This window comes from Myotis myotis, unplaced genomic scaffold (genome assembly GCF_014108235.1).
Source record: "Myotis myotis isolate mMyoMyo1 unplaced genomic scaffold, mMyoMyo1.p scaffold_m19_p_6, whole genome shotgun sequence".
Taxonomy (NCBI): domain Eukaryota; kingdom Metazoa; phylum Chordata; class Mammalia; order Chiroptera; family Vespertilionidae; genus Myotis; species Myotis myotis.
Window position 1 is genome coordinate 67,169,081 of NW_023416368.1, and position 22,805 is coordinate 67,191,885.

General features: G+C 36.0%; 1 protein-coding gene and 1 pseudogene across 2 annotated transcripts in view; both read right to left on the bottom strand.

The window, feature by feature from the left end:
- Positions 1 to 5,230: 5,230 nt before the first annotated feature.
- LOC118659459 lies at positions 5,231 to 5,332 on the bottom strand (annotated as a pseudogene).
- Positions 5,333 to 19,461: 14,129 nt separating this feature from the next.
- SPOCK3 (SPARC (osteonectin), cwcv and kazal like domains proteoglycan 3) overlaps positions 19,462 to 22,805 on the bottom strand; it is a 336,682-nt gene continuing 333,338 nt past the window's right edge. For both annotated transcript variants that reach the window (XM_036315567.1, XM_036315566.1), the window contains 2 exons: positions 22,230 to 22,367; positions 19,462 to 19,735 (listed from right to left, as the gene is read on the bottom strand). In XM_036315567.1, the coding sequence (XP_036171460.1) occupies positions 19,566 to 19,735; positions 22,230 to 22,367 (308 nt within the window). In that variant the 3' untranslated portion in view covers positions 19,462 to 19,565. The remainder of the gene's footprint in view (positions 19,736 to 22,229; positions 22,368 to 22,805) is intronic.

Below are 22,805 nucleotides of genomic sequence, written 5' to 3' on the forward strand. Positions count from 1 at the left end.
TTCTCAACCACTGAGCCACGCTGGACAGACTCCATTTGATTTTTGAATCATGATTGTTAAAAATTACATAGCTCCCTGTACTTAATCGTGCAAGCTGAACCCCCATGTTTACATATGTATATTGCTGGAAGTGACATGTGTCCCAATCATCCACTACAGTGTGACAATACATTGTGCAATGCAAGTTTAAAGTGACATGTAGTCCATGAAAATACTAAAGTTGTGTTTAGCAGAAAAATGTTTTACATTCCCCAGTATTAAAAATTAACTCAATTAAAATTAAAAATTCAGTTCTTCCCTGGATGCACTAGACAATGTGACTATTGAGCTCTTGAAATGAGGCTAGTAATTCCTAGAAATAATAACCAGTAACTTGAAATTTAGTATTTCATAATCTAAGTCTGGTGTATCTGACAAATAGAAGAGATGGTACCCTCTTATTTCAGAGCTTTGCTACTTATTACAACAATCTCTCACTTAACAACTCTAAGAATTATGTGCTTTTTTTGCTTTACTCATAGTCATAGGAATTTCTGAAATATGAAAGTAGGACTATGGTTTTATTTAAAATATATGGAAATTAATGATCAACGGTGAGATCCTATTGCACCAGGTGTGTGAACAGATGTTATGATTTATATTCTGGTGCTTAACCTCTGGACCACATTGTCCTTTGGGAATAACAACCACTGTGACTGCCCACAGCCTAACCTGGACCATAAAGCTTTGCAGGAAAAGATCCCCTCCTTCACCATCCAGGCCTTCGTCAAATCCTTCAACCAATGTTACCATAGTAAATAGGGAAAAAAATATTTCTAATATATCACTGACTTGCAACTACATTTCCCAGGTGACTTAAGGCTGTTCTGCAGATACAGTTTGCTATGACATAAATTGAATCATCACAGTTTTACTGACATCAGATCCCAATGGGTACAAAACCTGCACGAAGATTGTCAAATATTTCAATTTGTCATTCTGTCACCCAAGATCCTTTTTCTCCCAGGCCCCAAATAACTATGTGCCATGGGATCTCAAACAAGAGCAAATGAACAGGAATCTTGATACACACCAAAACACTTTGCCATGTGTAACAAAATGTTATTGCCCTGAAGCAGGTAAACTTATTAAAAGAAAATATGTGATACCAAAGAGCAAAAAAGTAGCCTTTGATATTAAGGTAACATCTTTCACATGGAAATATTCCAAGGTGCTTTTTCTCAAGCTGTGCAATTTGAATTACTCCCCTAGACTGAAATACAAGGACATATTGATTAATTTTTCAGTAGCTGAATATATATTTGTTTCAGGACATGTACCTTTTCAAAAGAATGTTCTGCTCCTTTTAGGTCATTTCACAGCTCCCCTTCCATGTCAAGCTTTATATCACATGGGCCACACTTCCTCCTGGGTGATTGCTTGGATGACGTTCATATGAATTATTATTGATAACATATGGCTATCAATCTAGGATGTGTTTTAAGATTTTTTTTAGTTTGTTTCTAGGAAGTAGAAACTCTCAAGTCTCAAAATGGGTGGGTTATTTTAAGCACACAGAGGAAGCAATAATATAGAAGATGGGCAAGTTGCTTGGTGCCAAGGAGAGAAGCCATGGTAGAGGCGGAGCTCATGGGAGCTGGAACTGGAGATAAGAGAGATCTAGAATCTATGCAGCAGGCATGCATACTGTCACTCTAATGCTCTTTGATTGACATGAACTCCTCATTGTCATTCATTACCAGTTTCTCCTCATTCCAGTTGTCTCTAATCTTCACTGACTCTGTCTACTCACAAATTTGGTTGCCATCACCACTTCCCATTATCAACTTGCACTATGGTTGGTAAGTTCTTTTAATTTCCTAAATTAATGAGAAAGAAAATATGCTTGTCTCAGCTCATCTTTTTTACACGAGGCCACCATTTAAAAATCTTTGGCCTTGTCTTTAGATTTTACTGTCTTTACCCCCACTCTATTTTCCACATACACATACATTGTAATTTCTACATCACAAATTCGGTCTTGTCACTTCTTTAATAAAATGCGTTTAATGCTTTCCCCAGAAAGCATTTTGTGATAACTGCTACTTAATATAGCATGTTAGTGCCTTCTGATCTTATTATTTTACAAGTCCTGAACTTACCACTTACCACCTCACATTCAATTCATCATCTACACTGTCCTACCTCATTCTCCATGCTTTTCTCTTGACTCTGGGTGTTTATGCCTCCTTCTTCCTCTACCTAAAATGCCTGCCCTATTTTGGTACCATATTACATCTTACCTGTTCTTTTTTAAAGGTATTTTTAATTGTTAAGCAAACAGTTTTCTGAGCACTGTGAATATAATGTTTTACCTGACAAAACTGTAGATTCCAATCTCCATGTGCATAAAAAAACACATGCATATGTACACAGGTACAGACAAACTTCCCTTAGTCCAAATAAGCCATCAAATAAAGTGTTAACCAAAAATTTCAATTCAATCTGGTCAATCAACCAAGGAAATAGAGTGAAATTAGAAACAAGATAGAACTGAAAATATTGACCATCCAGAAAATGACAGGTAACACAAGTTTCAGTTTAATTCTAATTTACTTTAAGAGTCAGGAATTTGACTAGCTCATTATGTATGAGTATAGTAATAATAACAAACATCCATATCCCTTAAATTTAATTTCTGTGGAACATTAATTATTCCCAAATTTAAGCAATTTCTTCTTTCAACCAATAAACATTACCTATTCTTGAGTGTTTTGTTAATATTCCCAGGAATTTCTAGGACCCTCCCCCTCCACTTCTTAAGTAATTTCTAGGACACCTACCCACACATAGGATTATTTCTCGGTACTGCAACAATAAATCAATGTTGAAGAAATAAAAACAAATGTTGAGTCTAAATAAACAGTTGCAGAGGATCAAAGTGTTCACTTATTTCTTAGGTATATAATTGTTTATGCGTTTTTCTACATCCTAGAGATAGTGTGGGATAGTTGACTTATATTTTACAATAAATCTTTATTCTCATTTCTTCTATAAACAAACACTTTTCTCCTTTCTTTTGTGTACAATGCGTTTTACTATTTGCTAGAGGAAAAAAGTTGAAAGTCACAGAGCCTGTCTTTAAAGACTTCAAAGGTAAGTCTTTAAAGAAAAATATAACCAAAAATAACAATAAATCTAGCAATTACACTGTAGAAATATGTAATGGATCAGCCAGTTATATATATCATTATGCTGTGATGTCAAAAGACAGGTCTTAGTGGCTTCAGTACTACATGTCTAGGCCAGTTGTAGTCTGGTTCCACATCATCTTCATTCAGATACAAAAGCTAATGGAATAGCCTTTACTGGATTATGGTCTCACCTTCCAGAAACAAACAAACCATGGAGTACACATGCTGACTCAAGCTTCATGCCACTTCTGCATACAACTCATTCGCCAAAGCAAGCCATAAAGTTTTATTTGAATAAATTTGCTGGGCATGCAACATTCTCCCACAGGAACAGGCCTTCCAAGGAAGGTCTTTGAATATTGAATCCAACCCTGATTTGTACAGAGACTTAAAGGAGGAGTTGGACTTTTACAGATAGAGAAGGAAGAAGACTTTCAGATATTATGCCAGGGAACAGAGGAAAATGAGAGCATGGCATTTTATTCTGGCTAACAGGACCATAGAGTGTATGGACAGATGTGTGGCTGAGTAGTTTGGAGCAGCCATCCCAAAGCGTTTGGAAGTGATTGAATATGATTAAATTATTCCAAACTGAGATGGATATCAGATACATATTTTGGAAGACTACACTGCAGCTTTTTTTTTTAGTTAGTTTGTTTGTTTATTTATTTTTCTAGAGATAGTGTGGGATATTTATTCCAGAGGGGAAGGGAGAGGGAGGGACATGAACACCAATGGTGAGAGAGAATCATTGATCAGCTGCCCCTGGACACCCCCTACCTGGTATCAAGCCATCAACCCGGACATGTGCCTGGACTGGGAACCAACCATGACCTCCTGTTTCATAGGTTGATGCCCAAATACTGAGCAACACCAGCAGGACACTCTACAGCTTTTTGAAGTCTTTGGTAGAAGTTGGGACTGGGGAATCTGGAAGAACAGTGATCTCTTAAGAGAAAATTGCAGCAATCTTGGCAAAAGATGTTGAGAGACAGAACCATAGAAGATATGCCATGAAAACAGAGGAGAGGAGGGCCATGGGAAAGGTTCTGATTTCTTTGCTGCTTCGGTGTTTACTCACTGTCTTATGAACAGGTCCAAGTAATTAACCTTTTATACATTAATTTCCTATTTCAGGATGTTGAGGAAATTATTCAGAAGGACCAAATTAAGACCTTGGATAAAAGGTCATTGTGACTTTTGTTTCCATAACAAATTATTATCATAGCTATTTCTGTGACATGTTATCATTATTAATTGCCCTATTTAATCCTGTATCATTTTAATCTATGATGAAAAATGAGAGGCTATAATTTTGAAAAAATGACAAGATGAGAGGTTGCCAAAGGAATCTTAATTTTCTATTCCCTGGATTTTGGATAGTAAGGTTAGAAAAGTATCCTCTCCATTCATACACTTAAATATATCTTTTTACAAAATAAAAAAGAAGTAACCCTAGCCAACTTAACAAAAATTAGATAGCACTTAATCACAGAGTTTGTAAATTAAAATTAGAAGAGGGTTGTGATTTCTATTGTATGTCATTTCTATTCTTCCAGTGTTCCCAGTTTCAAACTCAGCACACCTAAGTGATTTGGTGCTAAAGCAATTTACAAAATGAGAGTTGCCATCAATGGCATCTAAAATTTGGGGGGATAAGAGAGTTTTAAGTACATAAACAGCTACTTTAATCCAAAGATTCTAGAAAGCTGGAAGGTGGCCCCTGTATTAGAAGTCTTGTAAATTTGTGGTAAATTAGGTAGTAACAACCCAAGATGTTCTGCTTTCCACCCTGATACACTAAAAGTAGTTTTGTAAAATGTATTTAAGGGGACATATATCAAGGTGCTTTATAAATTCTCTGGTAAAATTAGCATCGGAGACTAGTCATAAAATATGTTTCAGGAGTCATAGGAATCAACGTCTTTTCAAGAATGCTACTATAGTTTAAAGAATGTTTTGATAAATGTTTTATAGCATAAGTGATGAAATCAATTATCAAACATTTGTATTATTTGTTAAAGGGGGTGTTGAAAACCTATTTTCAATTTTATTTTCCTTGTCCTGCTGCTTGAGGATAGAACCGGCGGCCTGGCAACCGCCAGCACCGAAGACATGACGCCGAGGGGGCAGGCCCGAACCACGCCAAGAAGACGAGGGTTATTTCCAATTTTTAAAAGGACTGGCTAATGTGTACCTGTCTAAAAAGCAAGGGTAGCTTGGCTTGGCTAGTAGAGCTTTCACCAAGATGGAAAGAAAGAGAGAGTAGCATGAAAGGAATAAGCAAAACTGAAAACCAAATGAAGCAGAAAGCTAATCATGTAAGTCAAAATGGTAGAGTGATTGAGGCAATGGACGATGGCCATGGGCATGAGCATAAGGAAGAATCAAGTCAGAGAGGGTGCAGGTGTGAGTGATTAAGAGGGAGAGCATATGTTCCATGTGCCTGGAAACTTGGGTGCATTAAAAATGTTCAAAAGGGACAATCATGAAAAGTGCTGGTTGTGCTTCAGTAGACACTCTCAAGGGGATTGGGGAAGGTAGTGGAAGGTAAAGGAGGGATGAATGGTGATGGAAAGACACTTCACTAGAGGGTGGTAAACACACGATACAATACACAGATGATTTATTATAGAATTGTATGCCTGCAACCTATTATTAACCCATGTCATGCTAATAAATTCAATTAAAAATAAAAAATTAAAAGTTTTTCTACAACAACAAAAAGGAATCAATTGTTCTGCTTATACAACAACTACAGAAAGGATAAATTACTAATACTTTTAATTCATAGCCATTTATGTAGGAATGTAAACTAATCATTCAGTATTTTACTTTAACACCTAATCACTTATTAATTTTATAAAGGAGTTAACATAATTACATCACATCATATGCTTTTATGATTAAGCAGGTGGTAAAGCTTAGACTGGAAGCTTCTTCTGTCAAAAAAGAAACTTCCTCCTACATCGGAAATGAATGTGCTTGCAAGGCAGCAGCAATTGGTTTATGATCTGTTCATGCAGGGAAGCCATCATTAAAGGCTCTATCAGCAGCAGCACAACTTCCACAGAACCCACAGCATAATTAGTTTTTAACATGCTAAAATTGATGAGCAACTTTCCAAGTGTAATTACATTCTATATGTTTGCTCATGATGCATGCTGTGCAGGGAGAAATGGGAACTCACAAATGTGTCAAAGTTCTCTGATTAAATAAAAGTACATGTTTGGGTATTTTCTTTCTCTTTATAGTTTTTAGGAATAAAAATGTGTGTGTGTGTGTGTGTGTGTGTGTGAGTGTGTGTGTGTGTGTGTATGTGTGTGTGTGTGTGTCTATGTATATGTGCATGTGTGCACATGCATGCTTTGGAAACTCCCATTTTCTAATGCGTTGCTGAAAGAACAAAGCAGAAAAGAGAGAGAATAAAGGTAAATGAAAGGGAAGTATGTCAACCTCCAGTCATTTCTGAGGGAGTTGGAACTAGAAGAAAAACAATGAAGCAGAATGTTTAGCAGTTGTATGAGAGAGTATGACATAGAACAATCTTATTTTTTTTTTTTTGCTGTCAGTTATAAATAGCCATGTGGAGGTCTTAACATTGTACACCACCATGAAACAGGTTAGTCTTTAGGCGTTTTGTCTATCTGTTGATGAAAAGAAAATCAAGGGGTGGTTAAAGTTGCTGAAGCTTCTGAAATCAAGGTCTCACTTGACCAGCAAACCTGAGCTAGTCATCATGCTGCCATGTGGGATTGAGAAAAAATGGGTGGTGACCATTTAAAGAATAAATATCACCATTTCATTTGTCCTGAATTGTGTCTAATATCACAGTATAATCATCAGGCTAACGACGCATAATTGACCTGAAACATGCTGGCAGAAGCTGATTTTTCTCCCTGAGGGGACAGTTAGGTGAAAGTTGAAAAAAAAAAAAGGCTCACTAACGTGTTGATTTAATCAGGACGGACTTTATTTTGTAAAGGTTGAGTACTGCACAGGTGCTCTGCTAACTCTGGAGGGCAAGACTGCTGACTCAGGCCACAACCTATACTTCCTTTTGTTGCTCATCACTGGCCTCCAGGGACTCTGCTACTTTCCTTTTCTCTTTAAGAAATGTCAATATCACTGAATGTCTTGCAGTTTCTCTCTGGGAAGACTGTTGTTTAGTGACATGTACTTTGCATCTAGAATACCATTTACAATGGCCACTTGTGTAAAGAGAAATGGCCACTTATCTGTTGAAGAGAAAACCACAGGCCAAATATGGTATCAGTTGTGCTAAATCCATGGCATCAAACTTAGATTTAATACCTCCCCTAATTGCTATTTTAACCTTCCTTGGAAATAGTCTTAGTCAACCAGTCTGGAATTCCCTGGTTAAGCACCAGTAAGGTAATCTGTCGCATGAGCCCTTTCCATGTCCCATAGAGAGAAGAGACACTGTATGACAAAACCCTTGACATTCCCACCGCCTGCCCTCCAAAGATCCTCCAAAGATGTCCTCTTCTGAAAATAATTCTTTCTTTTCATTAGTTCATAGCTCCCAGCCCCACCCTTCTTCCTTTACAAACTGTCCGTTTTGTGCAATCCCTTGGAGTGCCCGTCTAGTTGCTAGATAGGATGCTGTATGATCCATGAATCACTTAATAAAGCCAATTAGATTTTCTAATTTACTCGGTTGAATTTTAACATATACTATTGGGGTACAGAGACTATAAGAATAATGAAAATCTAATACAATTGGCCCATATTAATTATACCTATTATTATTAAGCTTCTCTTGTCTGGGCACTGACAGGTTTAAAATGGACTGGCATATGTTTTCTCTCCTTTAATGAATCACTTTCATTTCCAGAAATCAGAAAACAGGAGTCAAGGAAATAGGAGACACAAAAGGTTTGCATTATAAATCTGGGAGTAGGCAAATCCATAAGAATGCATGCATAAATACATTAGGAATGACCTTGAGAGTGGTTAGTAGACATGCTGCATTTTTTAACAGGGCGCTACTAAAAGAGCATACAATATCTATTATGAAAATTTAATTTTCATTTTGGACTGCATTGTCTCCCCCCACCCCTTTCAATATGAAGAATTAAAATAGAGACTGTGATATTAATAAGCACTGAACACTTTCTCTCCCAGTATATCCCAAACCAGGTTTTAAAAGAACAGCTCTTTCAGTGGGTCCCCATTGAAGTTCAGAGCTAAAATTAGTCTGCCTGAGGCACTGCATGCGGAGTGAGGCTGTCTGTGCTGATAAGACATGACTGTCATTCCTGGCATTAAAGAGGCTCAAGTTGTAGCCACCTGGGGAAGCATACCACTGAGCAGCGATATCAGTTCTGTTCTGATCTTGCAAGATTCTGGGACACCTACTCCATAATCACACTAGAGAATAAGTTAGTACCCAGATAATGCCAGTGATGAAACCACTTCCTATTCAGAGTAATTATAAACACAACTGGAAACTAATGACAGTAGTTTCGTACCCACTCAGTGCTTTCAGAAATATTTGCCCAAGTTTCCTTGACACCCTATGACTTGCAGTGTTCTTCATAAAATGGGATTAAAGCATAAGAGAGAATTCCTCAAAACAGAAGAGCTAGCTCTTATAAAGCTATTAAGAAACCGTATAGTGAGTGAATGACTAGGCTCCCTTACTAGTCAGGCTGTTTATTCTCACCTGCTTAGAGGCATGAGGGATTCAAATTAAAAATGCCTGCATGGCTATGGAATACTTCAAGTGATGAATGCTACATTCATAAATGCTGAGTGTATGGAGTAATTAACTTAGAACATGTTTCACCTCACTAACTTTTTTCTGTTCCTCCTCACCTTCAATGGCCAGGATGCAGGGTTAACTGATGGGCCTCCCAAGAAGCCCCTCCAAATGTACAGGGAACTCACACAACTTAACAAAAGGATGATAAACAAGCCAATCAAAAAATGGGCAAAGGACCTAAATAGACATTTTTCAAAAACAGAAGGCCAAGAGACATATGAAAAAAATGCTCAAAGTCACTAATCATCCTAGATATGCAAATCAAAACAAGAATGAGGTAATACTTCACACCAGTCAGAATGACTATCATCAACAAATCAACAAAGGACAAGTGCTGGTGAGGATGTGGAGAAAAAGGAACCCTCGTGCACTGCTGGTGGGAATGCAGACTGGTGCAGCCACTATGAAAGACAGTATGGAGTTTCCTCAAAAAACTACAAATGGAGCCCCCATTTGACCCAGTAATTCCCCTTTTAGGAATATATCCCAAGAAAACAGAAACACCAATCAGAAAGAATATATGCACCCCTATGTTCATAGCAGCACAATGTACAATAGCTAAGATTTAGAAACAGCCTAAGTGCCCATCAGCAGATGAGTGGATTAAAAACTGTGGTACATCTACACAATGGAATATTATGTTGTTGTAAAAAAAGAAGAAAAAAACTCATCATTTGCATTGGCATGGATGGACCTGGAGAGCATTATGCTAAGTGAAATAAGCCAGTCAGAGAAAGATAAATATCACATGATCTCACCATTTGTGGAATATAGTGAACATAAATTGATGAACAAAAATAGATCCAGAGATATAGAATCATTGAACAGACCATCAGACTTCAGAGGGAAGGCAGGGGAGGATGAGCAGGGGGAATGGTGGGGGTAGGAGATCAACCGAAGGACTTGTATGCATGCATATAAGCATAACCAATGGACACAAACAATGTGTGTGTGGGGGGGTGTAGGCCCGGACTGGGGGGTGGGGGCAGGCTGGGAGACCACAATGGAGGGAAAAGGGGACATATGTACTAGTAATACTTTCAACAATAAAGAATTAAAAAAAAAAGAATCAAAGGACATATATACCCTGGCAGGAAAACAAACTTTATTCTAATGATTACAAATTTTAGAAACTAAAAGGAGATTGATGTAAGTACTCCTTGCTCCTATAATTATGAAGCTGATATCAAGTATATATTTTAAATTAATAAATCATTAGTGCCAATAGTCCATGCATGATTCACATGACTAACTTGATCAACCTTGAGAACAAATTATTCAATTTTGTGGCCCAATACAACATACATACCATTTATTTTGCTGTTATAATATTTTATAAAAAGAATGTGAAGCCCATATAATATTCTTTAATTTGTTCATTTCCCCACCAAGATATCTTAGAGTAAAGGGCTTTTCCTACCATCTTTTATTTCTCTTTTTTCCAGATGGTCAGATTAGTTCAGGAAAAGTACCTGTTGTTTGGAGTTAAAGGAGCACCTGGAACACATTATTCTAAGAGAAAAATGTTACATTTTTACATGTCCAATCAGGAAAAAGTGTATCCAGCTAAATAAAATAAAGAGACAGTTTAACAATAATGGCTTATTTTCATATTAATATTTATACTTATAATATTTCACATTAATTTTATATGGATAATATCTATCTACATAAAAATAAAAATGTTCAATTTTAGACAAATGTAAAATGATTTATGCCACAGATTCATAGTCTTTGTGAGGCTATTTGAGAATGTCAAATTTCCCTTTTTCATACTTCTTTCTCATTGCTCCATTTGTACTTTTGCCTCCCTACACAAAAGGTAAATTATTTTTAAAGTACAGATAATGCTGTTCACAAATTGTTTTTTTAATCTAGTAAATGAAAAATGGACACATTGTCACAACCCCTGCTAAATGCTGAAATAGATTTATAGTATAGAATTATTGCTTCTCTTTCGACTATGGAACTTATAAATTCTCCCCCCAAAACTAAAAAAAAAAAATTATAAAAATTGGGCAATACTTAACATCTCAATTAAAAAAAAATTAAAAGTGACAATGAAGAAAAACCTACATTAAGAAATTTCTGTAACTAACCACTCTTTTGTATAGGACCGTAAATTCAATGTTTCAAATAGTTTGGTCCTTAAATAGAAAGTAAATTTTAAGAGAGAACACTTATATTAAAAGCAAGTTAAAATTGGACTGCATTGAGTTGATGCTACTCAAGTTTGTGATTTAAGTTTCTATATTGAGGTTCCAGTGACCTTCAAAAGTCACCTAACTTTTCTGGATTAGAGGCTTCCTAATAGAGAAAATAAAAATAACAATTTCTACATTCCCATCTTAAAACAAAAATGTGATGAATCTAAAAATAGTAGAGAGTATATTGATTTTATTTTTCTTCTTAATATTACTTAGTGCTCATTAAGTGTAAAACACTGTTCTAAGTGCTTTTAAAAACATTAAAACTTATAATCCTCCCTGAAGACCTATGAGGTGAGAATTAATCCCGTACCTATTTCACTGATGAGAAAACTGAGCATCAGAATTTTGGCAGAACCAGAATTCAAGACCTAATAGTCAGGCCCTAGTATCCATGATTTTTTACCACCCTGTGTATATAATTTTTTTTTTTTAATTTTTAGTAGCTAACTTTATTGAGCTGGTATTTTACTGGGATTCTTACTAGTAAAGAAGAATTAAAGCTCCATTATAGCTTTATGAAGTAAATTCTAATATTATTACTTCACATTTGAAGAAACTGATCTACAGTTTGCCCAACATCACAAAGCAGTACCAGATTGGGCTCAGAATTCTGACACCAGAAGCTCCTTTTCCTATATTGCTATACAGAGATGTTTCATTAGTCAACTGCTTCACTTTAGAGGGATTTCAGATGCTCTCAAAATCTGTTGTATGTTTTATAAGAAGGAAGGCACTAGTCTGTATAATTGTTGCAGATTGAATGTGAAAAGAGCATGTCAGGATGCAATGACCAGTGGACATGAGAAACATGGGCTAAAGTCATAGCCCTATTCAGCTCCACACATGTTAGTTACTTCAGCTCACTGTTGAATAGAACTGGTCAAATGGGCCCAACTTGACTGTGAAGAAAATGAAAATCAAAAACGAAAAAAAAGGGAAGATGTCTCATGTGCACAGGAAGAAGAGAGCTGGGTATGGTGAGTATTAGTGATTTCTATGATACTTTACCTCTGATATAAGAAACAAAATACTACCCTTCTCCTAGCATTTTATATTGACTTAATATATCTAGCATTTAATATATGGAATATATAATAAATGTACACAAATGCTAGCCAATATTACTCTTGAAAAAGACCTATTCAAATATAAAAAACATGTAGGAACACTAATTAGGTAGGATACTGGGGTTTGGAATTTTATTTTTAAATTTCAAAATTTGATTTTGCTATGCCATGTCCGTATAATAATGATAATAATTGCATTTATTTGGGGTTTATTATGTTCCAAAAATCATGCAATAATTCATTTGTATTTTCACAGTGGCCTTATAATTTAAGCTGTACTTATTACCCCTATTTAGTATATAAATATATTATAAAATGAATTATTTTTTTTAAATGGATATAGATAAAGCTTTAAGAACAGAAGCTATTTTTTTTCCCCCAGTATATCTTGAAAACTTCAGTACAATGTCTATTGCTAACTCATTTTAAAGAGTTAAAAGAAAAAATAGCATTTAATAGGTACCTTCTATACGACAGACATGGTGCTCCTGTTTTAAATGTTTTCATATAGCATTCACAACAATCCTCTAAGATAAGTATATTAAGCTACATTAGAATGAGAAAGGTGAGCCATATAGACTCCAAACCCAGTTATGTGTATTATGTACTTATGTGTTTAAAGATCGAGAGGGTGATTTATCAAACATTAAAAATAAAGTTCCCAAGGATGTCTTTGAAAGAGTTGAATATAGGTATGATAGGGTGTACAGTCTGATGAAATTTTTATTTTTTTAAACCTACAATGTTTTATTTTGTAATTTTAAATCGTGTTTCATGATGTACTGACATATTAATTTTACTTGCTAATATTTTTGTTGAGGAATGTAACAAATAAGTAAAAGAGACATTAAGATACAAAGATGACATATACAATTGAGGAAATAGTGGTTATTCAAAAAGACTATTCCAAATTGCCTTGTCCAAGGAGGAATGGCATATCTATCTCTCTCTATATAAAAGCCTAAGTGGCTGTTAGGACCAAATGACTGAACAACCGGTCCCTATGATGTGCGCTGACCACCCCAGGGGGCAGACGCGCAATGCAGGAGCTGCCCCCTGGTGGTCAGTGCGCTCCCACAACCAACCTCCTGCGGCCAGCCAACCTCCCGCAGTCCATTCCCCCGGCGGCCAACCTCCTGGGGTCACTCCCCCAGCCAGCCCCGCCATCAGCCTCAATCGGGGGGAGTGGGGTGGCTAGCCAACTCCCCCCTCCCCCAACCCCTCTCCCCAGCTGGCCTGCCAACCTTCTGTGGTCCCTTCCCCTGCTGACCAGCCCTGATCATCCTGATCGACAGCCAGGTCAAGGAACCCCACCGGTGCATGGATTCGTGCACCAGGCCTCTAGTGTATTATATATAACTAACTTGAGGCCCATTGCATGAAGAGATTTGTGCAACAGGCCTTCCTTCCCCTGGCTGCCAGCACCGGTTTTCCTCCAGCACCTGGGATCCAGGCCTTCGCTCCAGCTATAGCAGAGAAGCCAAGCCTCTTCAGTCTCCAGTCATCTTCAGTCTTCGCTCCGCACCTGCATATGCAAATTAACCACCATCTTTGTTGGGTTAATTTGCATACTCATCCTGATTTTCTGGTGGGCATAGCGGAGTGACACCGATTTGCATGTTTCTCTTTTATTAGTGTAGATGTTTAAGATGTTCTCTTTGTTTATTGACTTAACAACTGGAAAAAATTTTATGAAGTCATTATAATTCATGACATATTTTACAGGCATGAAAGTAAAAACCTAATATTTCATATCAAAATGTATATGAGTACATGTTTTCATTATATTATCCTTAATATCTGCTATTTGGTTTAAAATAATGTTGAAAAGCATACACTACAGGGAGCTCATCTTATCATCTATTTACAGATATGTACCACTATAGATATTCTCAATTTTTGTGTTTTTGTACTTCATCTGAAAAATCTATAATATATGCTTCATTCATCATAAACTAGAAGAGAAATAAATGTAAATTTATCTTGCCATCTACACTAATAAAAGAGAAAAATGGTAATTGGCGTACGGCACTACCCTTTTCATTGGCTAATCAGGGCTATATGCAAATTAACTGCCAACTAAGATTGGCAGTTAACTGCCAACTAAGATTGGCAGTTAACTGCCAACAAGATGGCGGTTAATTTGCATATGTAGGCACAATGCAGGGAGGCGAAAGGGAAAGCAGGAAGAAGCCCCCTGCCACTGACAGTGATCGGAAACCCAGGGGGGAGCTAAGAGCTGGGGGGCAGGGCAAAGGCGGCCCCAGGGCCGCCTTTGCCCTGCCCCCCAGCCATGATCGGAGAATCAGGCGCCTTTGCCCCCCTGGCCAGTGATAGCAGGAAGTAGGGGTGGAGCCAGCGATGGGAGCTGGGCACGGTGGAAGCTGGCAGTCCCAGGAGATAGGGGTCCCTTGCCTGGGCCTAAAGCGGAGCCCACGATCGCGGGGCCGCTGCAGCTGTGGGTCCCCGCTGCCCGGGCCGGACGCCTCGGCCAGAGGTGTTAGGCCTGGGCAGGGGCGGAGCCTGCAACTGCGGGAGCTGGGGGTCCCCTGCCCAGGCCTGACACCTCTGCCGGAGGCCTCAGGCCTGGTCAAGGGGCCGATCCGGTGATTGGTGATCGGAGGGTGATGAGGGTCAACTCCTCTGGCTGAGGCATCAGGCCTGGGTGGGGGGCGGAGCCGGGGATTTGGGGGATATGATGGTCCCCTTGCCCAGGCCTGAAGCCTGGGTCAGAGGCGTCAGGCTTGGGCAGGGGGTGGAGCAAGCGATCAGAGGGAGATGGGGGTCCCCTGCCCAGGCATGATTCCTGGGCCAGAGGCCTCAGGCCTGGGCAGGGGCCAGAGCCAGTGATCGGGGGGAGATGGGGGTCCCCTTTCCAAGCCTGACACCTCTGGCGGAGGCGTCAGGCCTGGGCAAGGGGCCGATCCTGCGATTGGAGGGTGATGGGGGTCAACGCCTGAGGGCTCCCAGTATGTGAGAGGGGGAAGGCTGGGCTGAGGGACACTCCGCCCCCCCCCCCCACACACACACCCAGTGCACGAATTTCATGCACCGGGCCCCTACTTTAAAATAAAAGACAAAAATTAGTGTGTGTGTGCGTGCATGCATACACGTGTGCTATTACTTATCAGACAAAACAAACTCATCTATGCTGATGGCTCTGTTTGGTTGGTTTCTTTCTCCAACCCATTCCCCCCCCCCCCCCCCCCGAGCTATTAGGGATCTTGCAAAGTAGACTGAGTAAGAGGCCTTGAATGACCTACAGAATACAGCCATGGTGTCATTCCTTTTAAACAAAGCATATTAAATGTTTGTCTCAATGCAAAAAATTATTTATGGAACACTCTAAACCCACTTAAAGTAAATTATGAGTAGACAATGTGGATCAATGTATATTTTGTGAGCTAGTTTTAACCTCTTCTTTAACTTCATGTAAAATTAAAATATGCAAATGTTTATATAGAGAATAAAGTACTCAGTATCCATTTTATGAATGCATTAGAAAATTCTAATGATTTTGCAAGTTTGGCTTGATTGACTTTATTCTACTAAAAGATTGGCAGAAATACAAGTTTTGCCTTGGGCCATGTGTTCTTTCAATCAATATCAAAATGTTATATGTTTGTTGTTAATTTAGCTTGTTTCCCCAATAGCATTATGCAGCCTAACTAAATCGTCATGTTAAATTGCACAAATAAAAGCATTCATAAATGTCCACATCAGACTTTTGACATGCCAGAAACATTTGATATTTTATTTGTATGTTTCTACTCTTTTCCTGTATGAGTTTAAATTTTTTTTTTTAACTTTCATTATGGTCATTTTATTTTTTTATTTATTTTTTATTGTTTTATTGCTTAAATTATTACAAAGGGTATTACATATGTGTCCTTTTTTTTTGTCCCTGCCCTTGACAATCCCCTGGCCTCCCCTACCCCCCAGTGTCTTATGTCCATTGGTTATACTTATATGCATGCATACAAGTCCTTCGGTTGATCTCTTATCCCCCTCCCTCCTGCCCCCCCCCCCCCCAACCCTCCCTGGCGTTCCTGCTGCAGTTTGATAATCAGTTTAAGGCAGCTCTGCCTCTGTATCTATTATTGTTCATAAGTTTATAATGGTCTCTATTATCCATGAATGGGTGAGATCATGTGGTATTTTTCCTTCATTGACTGGCTTATTTCACTTAGCATAATGCTCTCCAGTTCCATCCATGCCGTTGCAAATGGTAAGAGTTCCTTTTTTTTTTTTTTTTACAGCAGCATAGTATTCCATCGTGTAGATGTACCACAGTTTTCTAATCCATTCATCTACTGATGGGCACTTAGGCTGTTTCCAGATCTTAGCTATGGTGAATTGTGCTGCTATGAACATATGGGTGCACATATCCTTTCTGATTGGTGTTTCTGGTTTCTGAGTTTAAATTTTAATGTTTTTGCTGAAACTGTCTTATAGTTTTTATTTTGCCTGTGTGCTCCCTTATATAATACTAGTGAAACAAGGCTTAAAGTATAACCTAAGGCATGATTCATGCCTGTGCATTAGAATGTGACTTATTAAAAAAACAAAAAACAAACAAACAAACAAACCCTACCTGGTTTGGCTCACTGGATAGCGCATCAGCCTGGGGACTGAAGGATCCCAGGTTTGATTCTGGTCAAGGGCTTGTACCTTGGTTGCAGGCACATCCCCAGTAGGGGGTATGCAGGAGACAGCTGATTGATGCTTCTCTCTCATTGATGTTTCTAACTCTCTATCCCTCTCCCTTCCTCTCTGTAAAAAATCAATAAAATATATTTTTTAAAAAAGAACAAAATGTTAGGGTAACATTTTGAATATTTTCATTCAAAAATGCTCTTTTAAAATTCTAAGTTTATACAAGAACTTTTCTTAAGAGTTCAAAGCACATTGCTTTTTATTTAAATAAAATGTAGAAAAGCTAAAAAAAACCCAATAAAATAAATGTAGAAAAGCTTAGTTTGATTTTTTCCAATTACATTATGTTATTGTTTAGGGATAAATGTATTGCCTAACATCCAAACTATAATAGTAACTTCATAATTATTTTGTTCACCAATAAATCGATAGTGCCTAAAATAGTACCTACGTTATAGTAGGTGGTTAATACTAATATTTTTAGAATAAATAAAAATAATGATATTGAAACAAAATCTACAAATAATCAAAAGACCTAATACAAACATCACAAATAGAATTTTTATACACTCATATGTATATAAATATAAATTGTACATATATTCTTTATGTAAAGTTTAATAATGTAAATATTTTCAATTTTATGCCTACTGTTGAATTGGTTGCTTTCTAGAGAGTCTGAAAGATTCTTTTTTTTTAAATCTTAATTTCAAGCCCACTATATTTGTTACTTTAAATTCATTTGTTAAACCTCCACATAGAATTTGATTGTCTTTTTCCAATCAACCTATATTATATTATATTTTATAATTCCTATATATTTGTTAAAGTTATTTTATCACTCTTCAAAATGCTGTTGCTATAGACATTTAATTAAATATGCTAAATATAATACCACAAATATGGGTTTTAGATTATCACCCTCAATAAAGAAAATGATCTGCAACATTAAGACAAATGAAAACATTAAAACAAATCAACAGACAAAAAACATTTTTAACATGGGTAGAAAAACAATATTTAAGATGCCAAGAGCTCTGATTTAAAATTTGCAATTTTCAAAACCATTTCTAGCTACTTTGTAATATATTCATTAAAGAAAAACAGATTAAGAACGCTTCATGCTACTATTTATACCCCAGAAAATCAATAAGGAACAGTTTAATTTGGTTACAAGATTCTTTATTTTGTAAACTATACATAAACAGTAAAAAAGAAAACGCATTAGACTTTAAATATTACATAAAGTCAACATTAAAGTTTATTTTCAGTGTGTATTAATCAAATGAACATAATTCACCAATTTTACTTTGAATGGATGGTATATCGGGAAACCATTGACCCACTGTTTAAATTATAATACCAATGTGAAATATTCAACAGGTTTTTCATTTTTATTATGGGCACAAAACCTTAGGTCTGATATACTTAAAAGTGATGGTGCGTGGAAAGGTCTACACAATTAATTAACATGCTAACTTAAATATAGCAAGTAAAGTAATTTTTGTTACAGTTAAATCTTAAATGCTACTCTACACAATAATCATAAACAAGTCCACATGGCAATTATGTAACAATAGAAAAAAAGAAAGAAACATATTCCATTTTTCTTCATTCCAGCAGCAGTACCTTTATTGGTATTACTTTGTTAATTAGGTGTGCTTATATATTGCCTAATATTCTATATTGGTATGCATGCTAAAACCTTTCTATTTCTATTTTGCAAGGCACCATACATTATGTTCTCTAAGTTTCAACACTAGCAACAAAAATGGTATAATTATTAGATTAAATGAAATTCTTATGTATAATAGGAAATAAAGAACTAAGATTTTTAAATTTGACATTGGGCATATCACAAACTATATGTGAAAATATAATTTAAATAAATCTTTCCCTTTGTCTTCCTTCTTTAAATTCTGCACTCTAAGTATCTGGTAAGAAAGATAAAGAAACCTAGAAAGGTAAAGAAATCATGCTGTTTAAGAATAGAAAAATATATACACGAGACTGTTAATGAAATTAAAATAAAAACTAGAAGGAACAACTAAGTTTTTAACTTTCAGAATCCATGGTTTTCCATACTTGTCATTTCATAAAATATCCTATCATATCCATAATAACTCCATAATTAAAACCATCATTATTAATGTAAACATGATGCAGAACTCCTTCTTTTTCTTACCCTGTGTTGTATCCCCTCACTCATCTCCAGGTTTGGGACAAATGCTACTTTGGAATTGCAATTAAGGTCATGCATACTTTCAAAAAATCCTGGTGCCCGGTCACCAGCAAGTTATTTATAAGTTTAATTTACAGTCTCTCTCAGAAACATAACACGTAAGACCTCAAATATGGTTGTTGTTTTGTTTGTGGAAGATCTACATAGTTTATTCTTATAAACATTTGTTTGTTTATATCAATAGCACTTCTAACTTTCATCTGACTAGACTCCATATGTGTTTTCTTTTTCTCTAAGGCGTATAAAAACTCAAAGTAAGTGATTCTTATTTAAACATAAAGTTCTATGACTTTAGCTGCAATATCTGAAATAATTATACAAAATATACGTGAATTTTAGAATCAGTTTATTTGGGGGCAAGAAGGTAATTCTCAATAGGCTATCACTTGTAAATAATAGAAATGTTAAATGTATTGATCTCAGCTCTCATCAAATGTACCCATCATGATCATCACCTCCATCATCATCATCCCCTTCATCTTCATTGTCATCTTCAATTTCATCTTCATCATTCATAATATCATCTTCATCATCCTCCTCATCAGTCCATTCATGGAAATCTCCACTTGCAAAATCTCCAGAGATCTCAAAATCAATAGCTTAGGAAAAATGTAAACATGAATGTTATTTTTCTGAGTAGTAAAATAATTTCTGAGGAATATAAAATTATGATGAAAATTGAGAAAATTAAGAAAAATGTAATTTGCTCTTTAACTTACTTAACAAAAAAAAAAAAAAGGAAAAAAAAAACCTATTTTCTATTATTTGTTAACAAGTATGTACCAAAAAGCAGAATTGTTACTGAAGTCGATATTTCCAGTTCAGGAATACTGATCTCAGCCCAGGTTTTATAGAGTCCCTGTCAAACTTTGAATCTGATAAAGAATTATAACTTCTTCTACTACTACTACAATAAACAAAGTAATTGCCCCCCTCAAATATTCAGTTCCTAATCACTGCAACCTGCAAATATGTGACCTCACCTGGTTAAAGGGACTTTGAAGAAGTCATTAAACTGAGGGTTTTAAAAAGGGGAGAATACCCTAGATTATTCTGTTGGGCCCAGATAATAAATAGTGTCTTTCAATCAAATAACCTTTCCCAGATAGAGTTCAAGGGAGATTTGATTATGGATGAATGGTCAGAGATGCAATGTTGCTAGCTTTGAAACCAGAGGAAAGGGCCCATGATATTGTGTTGGCTTGTAGTAACCATCTCATCACATGGGGGTATGTACTGTCCTAAGGAATGTGAGCAGCCTCCAGAGGCAAGAAACAGGTCCTTCTCAAAAGCCTCCAAGAACGAACGCAGCCCTGAAGACATCTTGATGTTCATCACAAGGACACCCATGCACAACCTCTGACATACAGAACCGTAAGATAATGAATTTGTGTGGTGTACGCCCTATAGTTGTGGGAATTTGTTACAATAGCAATAGAAAACTAACATAGCTAGTTATTATTTTAAAAATATTTAGAAATACACACTTGAACATCTGGTAGCTAAATTTTGAGAGTGTTTTTTTTAAATAAACACTGCCTTTGCAATTATTCAAAGTGTGTGTATACATTTTGGGGATGCCCCATATATATGTATTTCTATTTATAGAGGTAATAGTACACATATTATTTAATATGTATTTATTTTTTAACTCTTCTAATATTAGTGTGTGTTTATTTTCTACCCTTTCTAACATTTTAGTGTTGTAATTCTTTGGTAACTAATTATAATATATCCTATTGTGGTAATTCAATATTTATATTTGATTGATTTCATAGTATGACACACTGAAATTTATATATTATGTGAACAAACTGTTATTTTTCTTCTACTTCATGTATTTTCTTCTTAATTTCGAAATGCTAAGAAAACTCAGGATTACATTTCCAAGATATTTCCCCTGTTCACTTGTTGAATTCACCTCTATATAATTTTTATTTACAACATAAATTAAAATTGTTTACCCGTCATTGGTATCACTGATAATTGAAGCCACTATTAATACAGTGAGTTTAAACTACATATTGCAAAGACATGTTCTAAACATGCTAAAAGCATGTTAGGTAGCTACTAAGTACTACTTTATCCTATATAAATATAGAATCATTGGCCAGAAAATCAAGATCAAGGTGTTAAAAATCTTATGGAATAAATAAATGTAGAACAAGCATATAAACATTAAATTAGATTACTTTCATATTGTTTACCATTTATATATTTCTAAACAATCACAAGTCTAGCAAACAACCTATTAGTTTAAAATCTACATAAATGAGACAATGAAACACTGTCTACAATACAAGATTGACCAACTATTTTTTCATTTTTGGTCTTGTGTATTATTTGAAACATAATCCATTAATTCCGTGTGTGTGTGTGTGTGTGTGTAGCTAAGTGGCTTTTGTAGTAAAAACTCTCCATAGTACAAACAAAAATACTGATTTTAAACTTGCATTCTGGAAAAAATATTTTATAAAACAAAAAAGAAGTTACATTTAAAACTTTAAACTACATGTACGTGATTCTCAACTTAATTGTAATATTTTTAGTTTGGTACATAAAAATGTATGCTTATGAAAAGAATTCAAATATTAATTATAATGACCTTTCAAACAATTAAACTATATTTTTGCCACTCAAACATAAGGAAACAAACTGATATAGCTGCAGTTTATGGGCCTTTAAAAAAGATTAGTTTTTCTCTCATTGTTGAGACTACGTACTTGGAAAGTCAACTTCTCCAATGATCTACAGAAAAAAGGGTGCCATATATACATGTGGCACACACTACGATAGAATGGATGACAAAGGTTTGACTTACCTCAGAAACAAGAGGTAGCTAACATACTTTTTGTATGTGATGTGGTAAAAGGAACCCATCTTTTAATAATTATTCCTTAAAATATCTAAATGAGGTAATTCCATTCATTAATTATATAATTTTTAATATGCTAGGAATATTTTGTTACCCCTAAAATGTTCTATAGTCTTTGCATAAAATATGTCCTCATTAAACACTTGAACAAATGAATGAGATCCTTAAGTACTTATCCTGTGCTTGAGATATTACTAAGTAAGTACCCATTTGCTTACCACAACCTGCAACACCATTTGTTCTGGATCCAATGACTTCATTTCCATATCTGTCAACACACCAGCACTGCCCAACACTGCCATGACATTGTGTTGGCTTGTAGTAACCATCTTCATCACATAGGGGTATGTACTGTCCTATGAAACACACAGTGATCAATTATGCATTAATTCACTCAAGACATGCACATATAGAGGTCCCGCTCCATCTATGAAGCTGGCCATTGTAACAATGAATTGCCTTTATTTATTTTGTTAAGCAAATTTACTGGGCAAAGGGTACTGTTTTGAGAGGTATAATACAGAATTAAAATCTGGTTAATTGAATATGCACATTAGGTCATGCAGACCACTTAGCATGGCATACCAAACCCTTCACAGTCTCATTACTAACAACATTCTATTTTCATTGTGTGTGTGTGTGTGGTCTGTCATTGTATGCTATACTGTGATATCCTCTATATTGGAAATTTTTGGGTTTATTGGTTGTGATTGCTTTCTTAAAAATTCTTAAACTCAGTCTAGCAGGAAAGATAGACATTCATTTTCATATCTATAATATCAATAGTATATTTG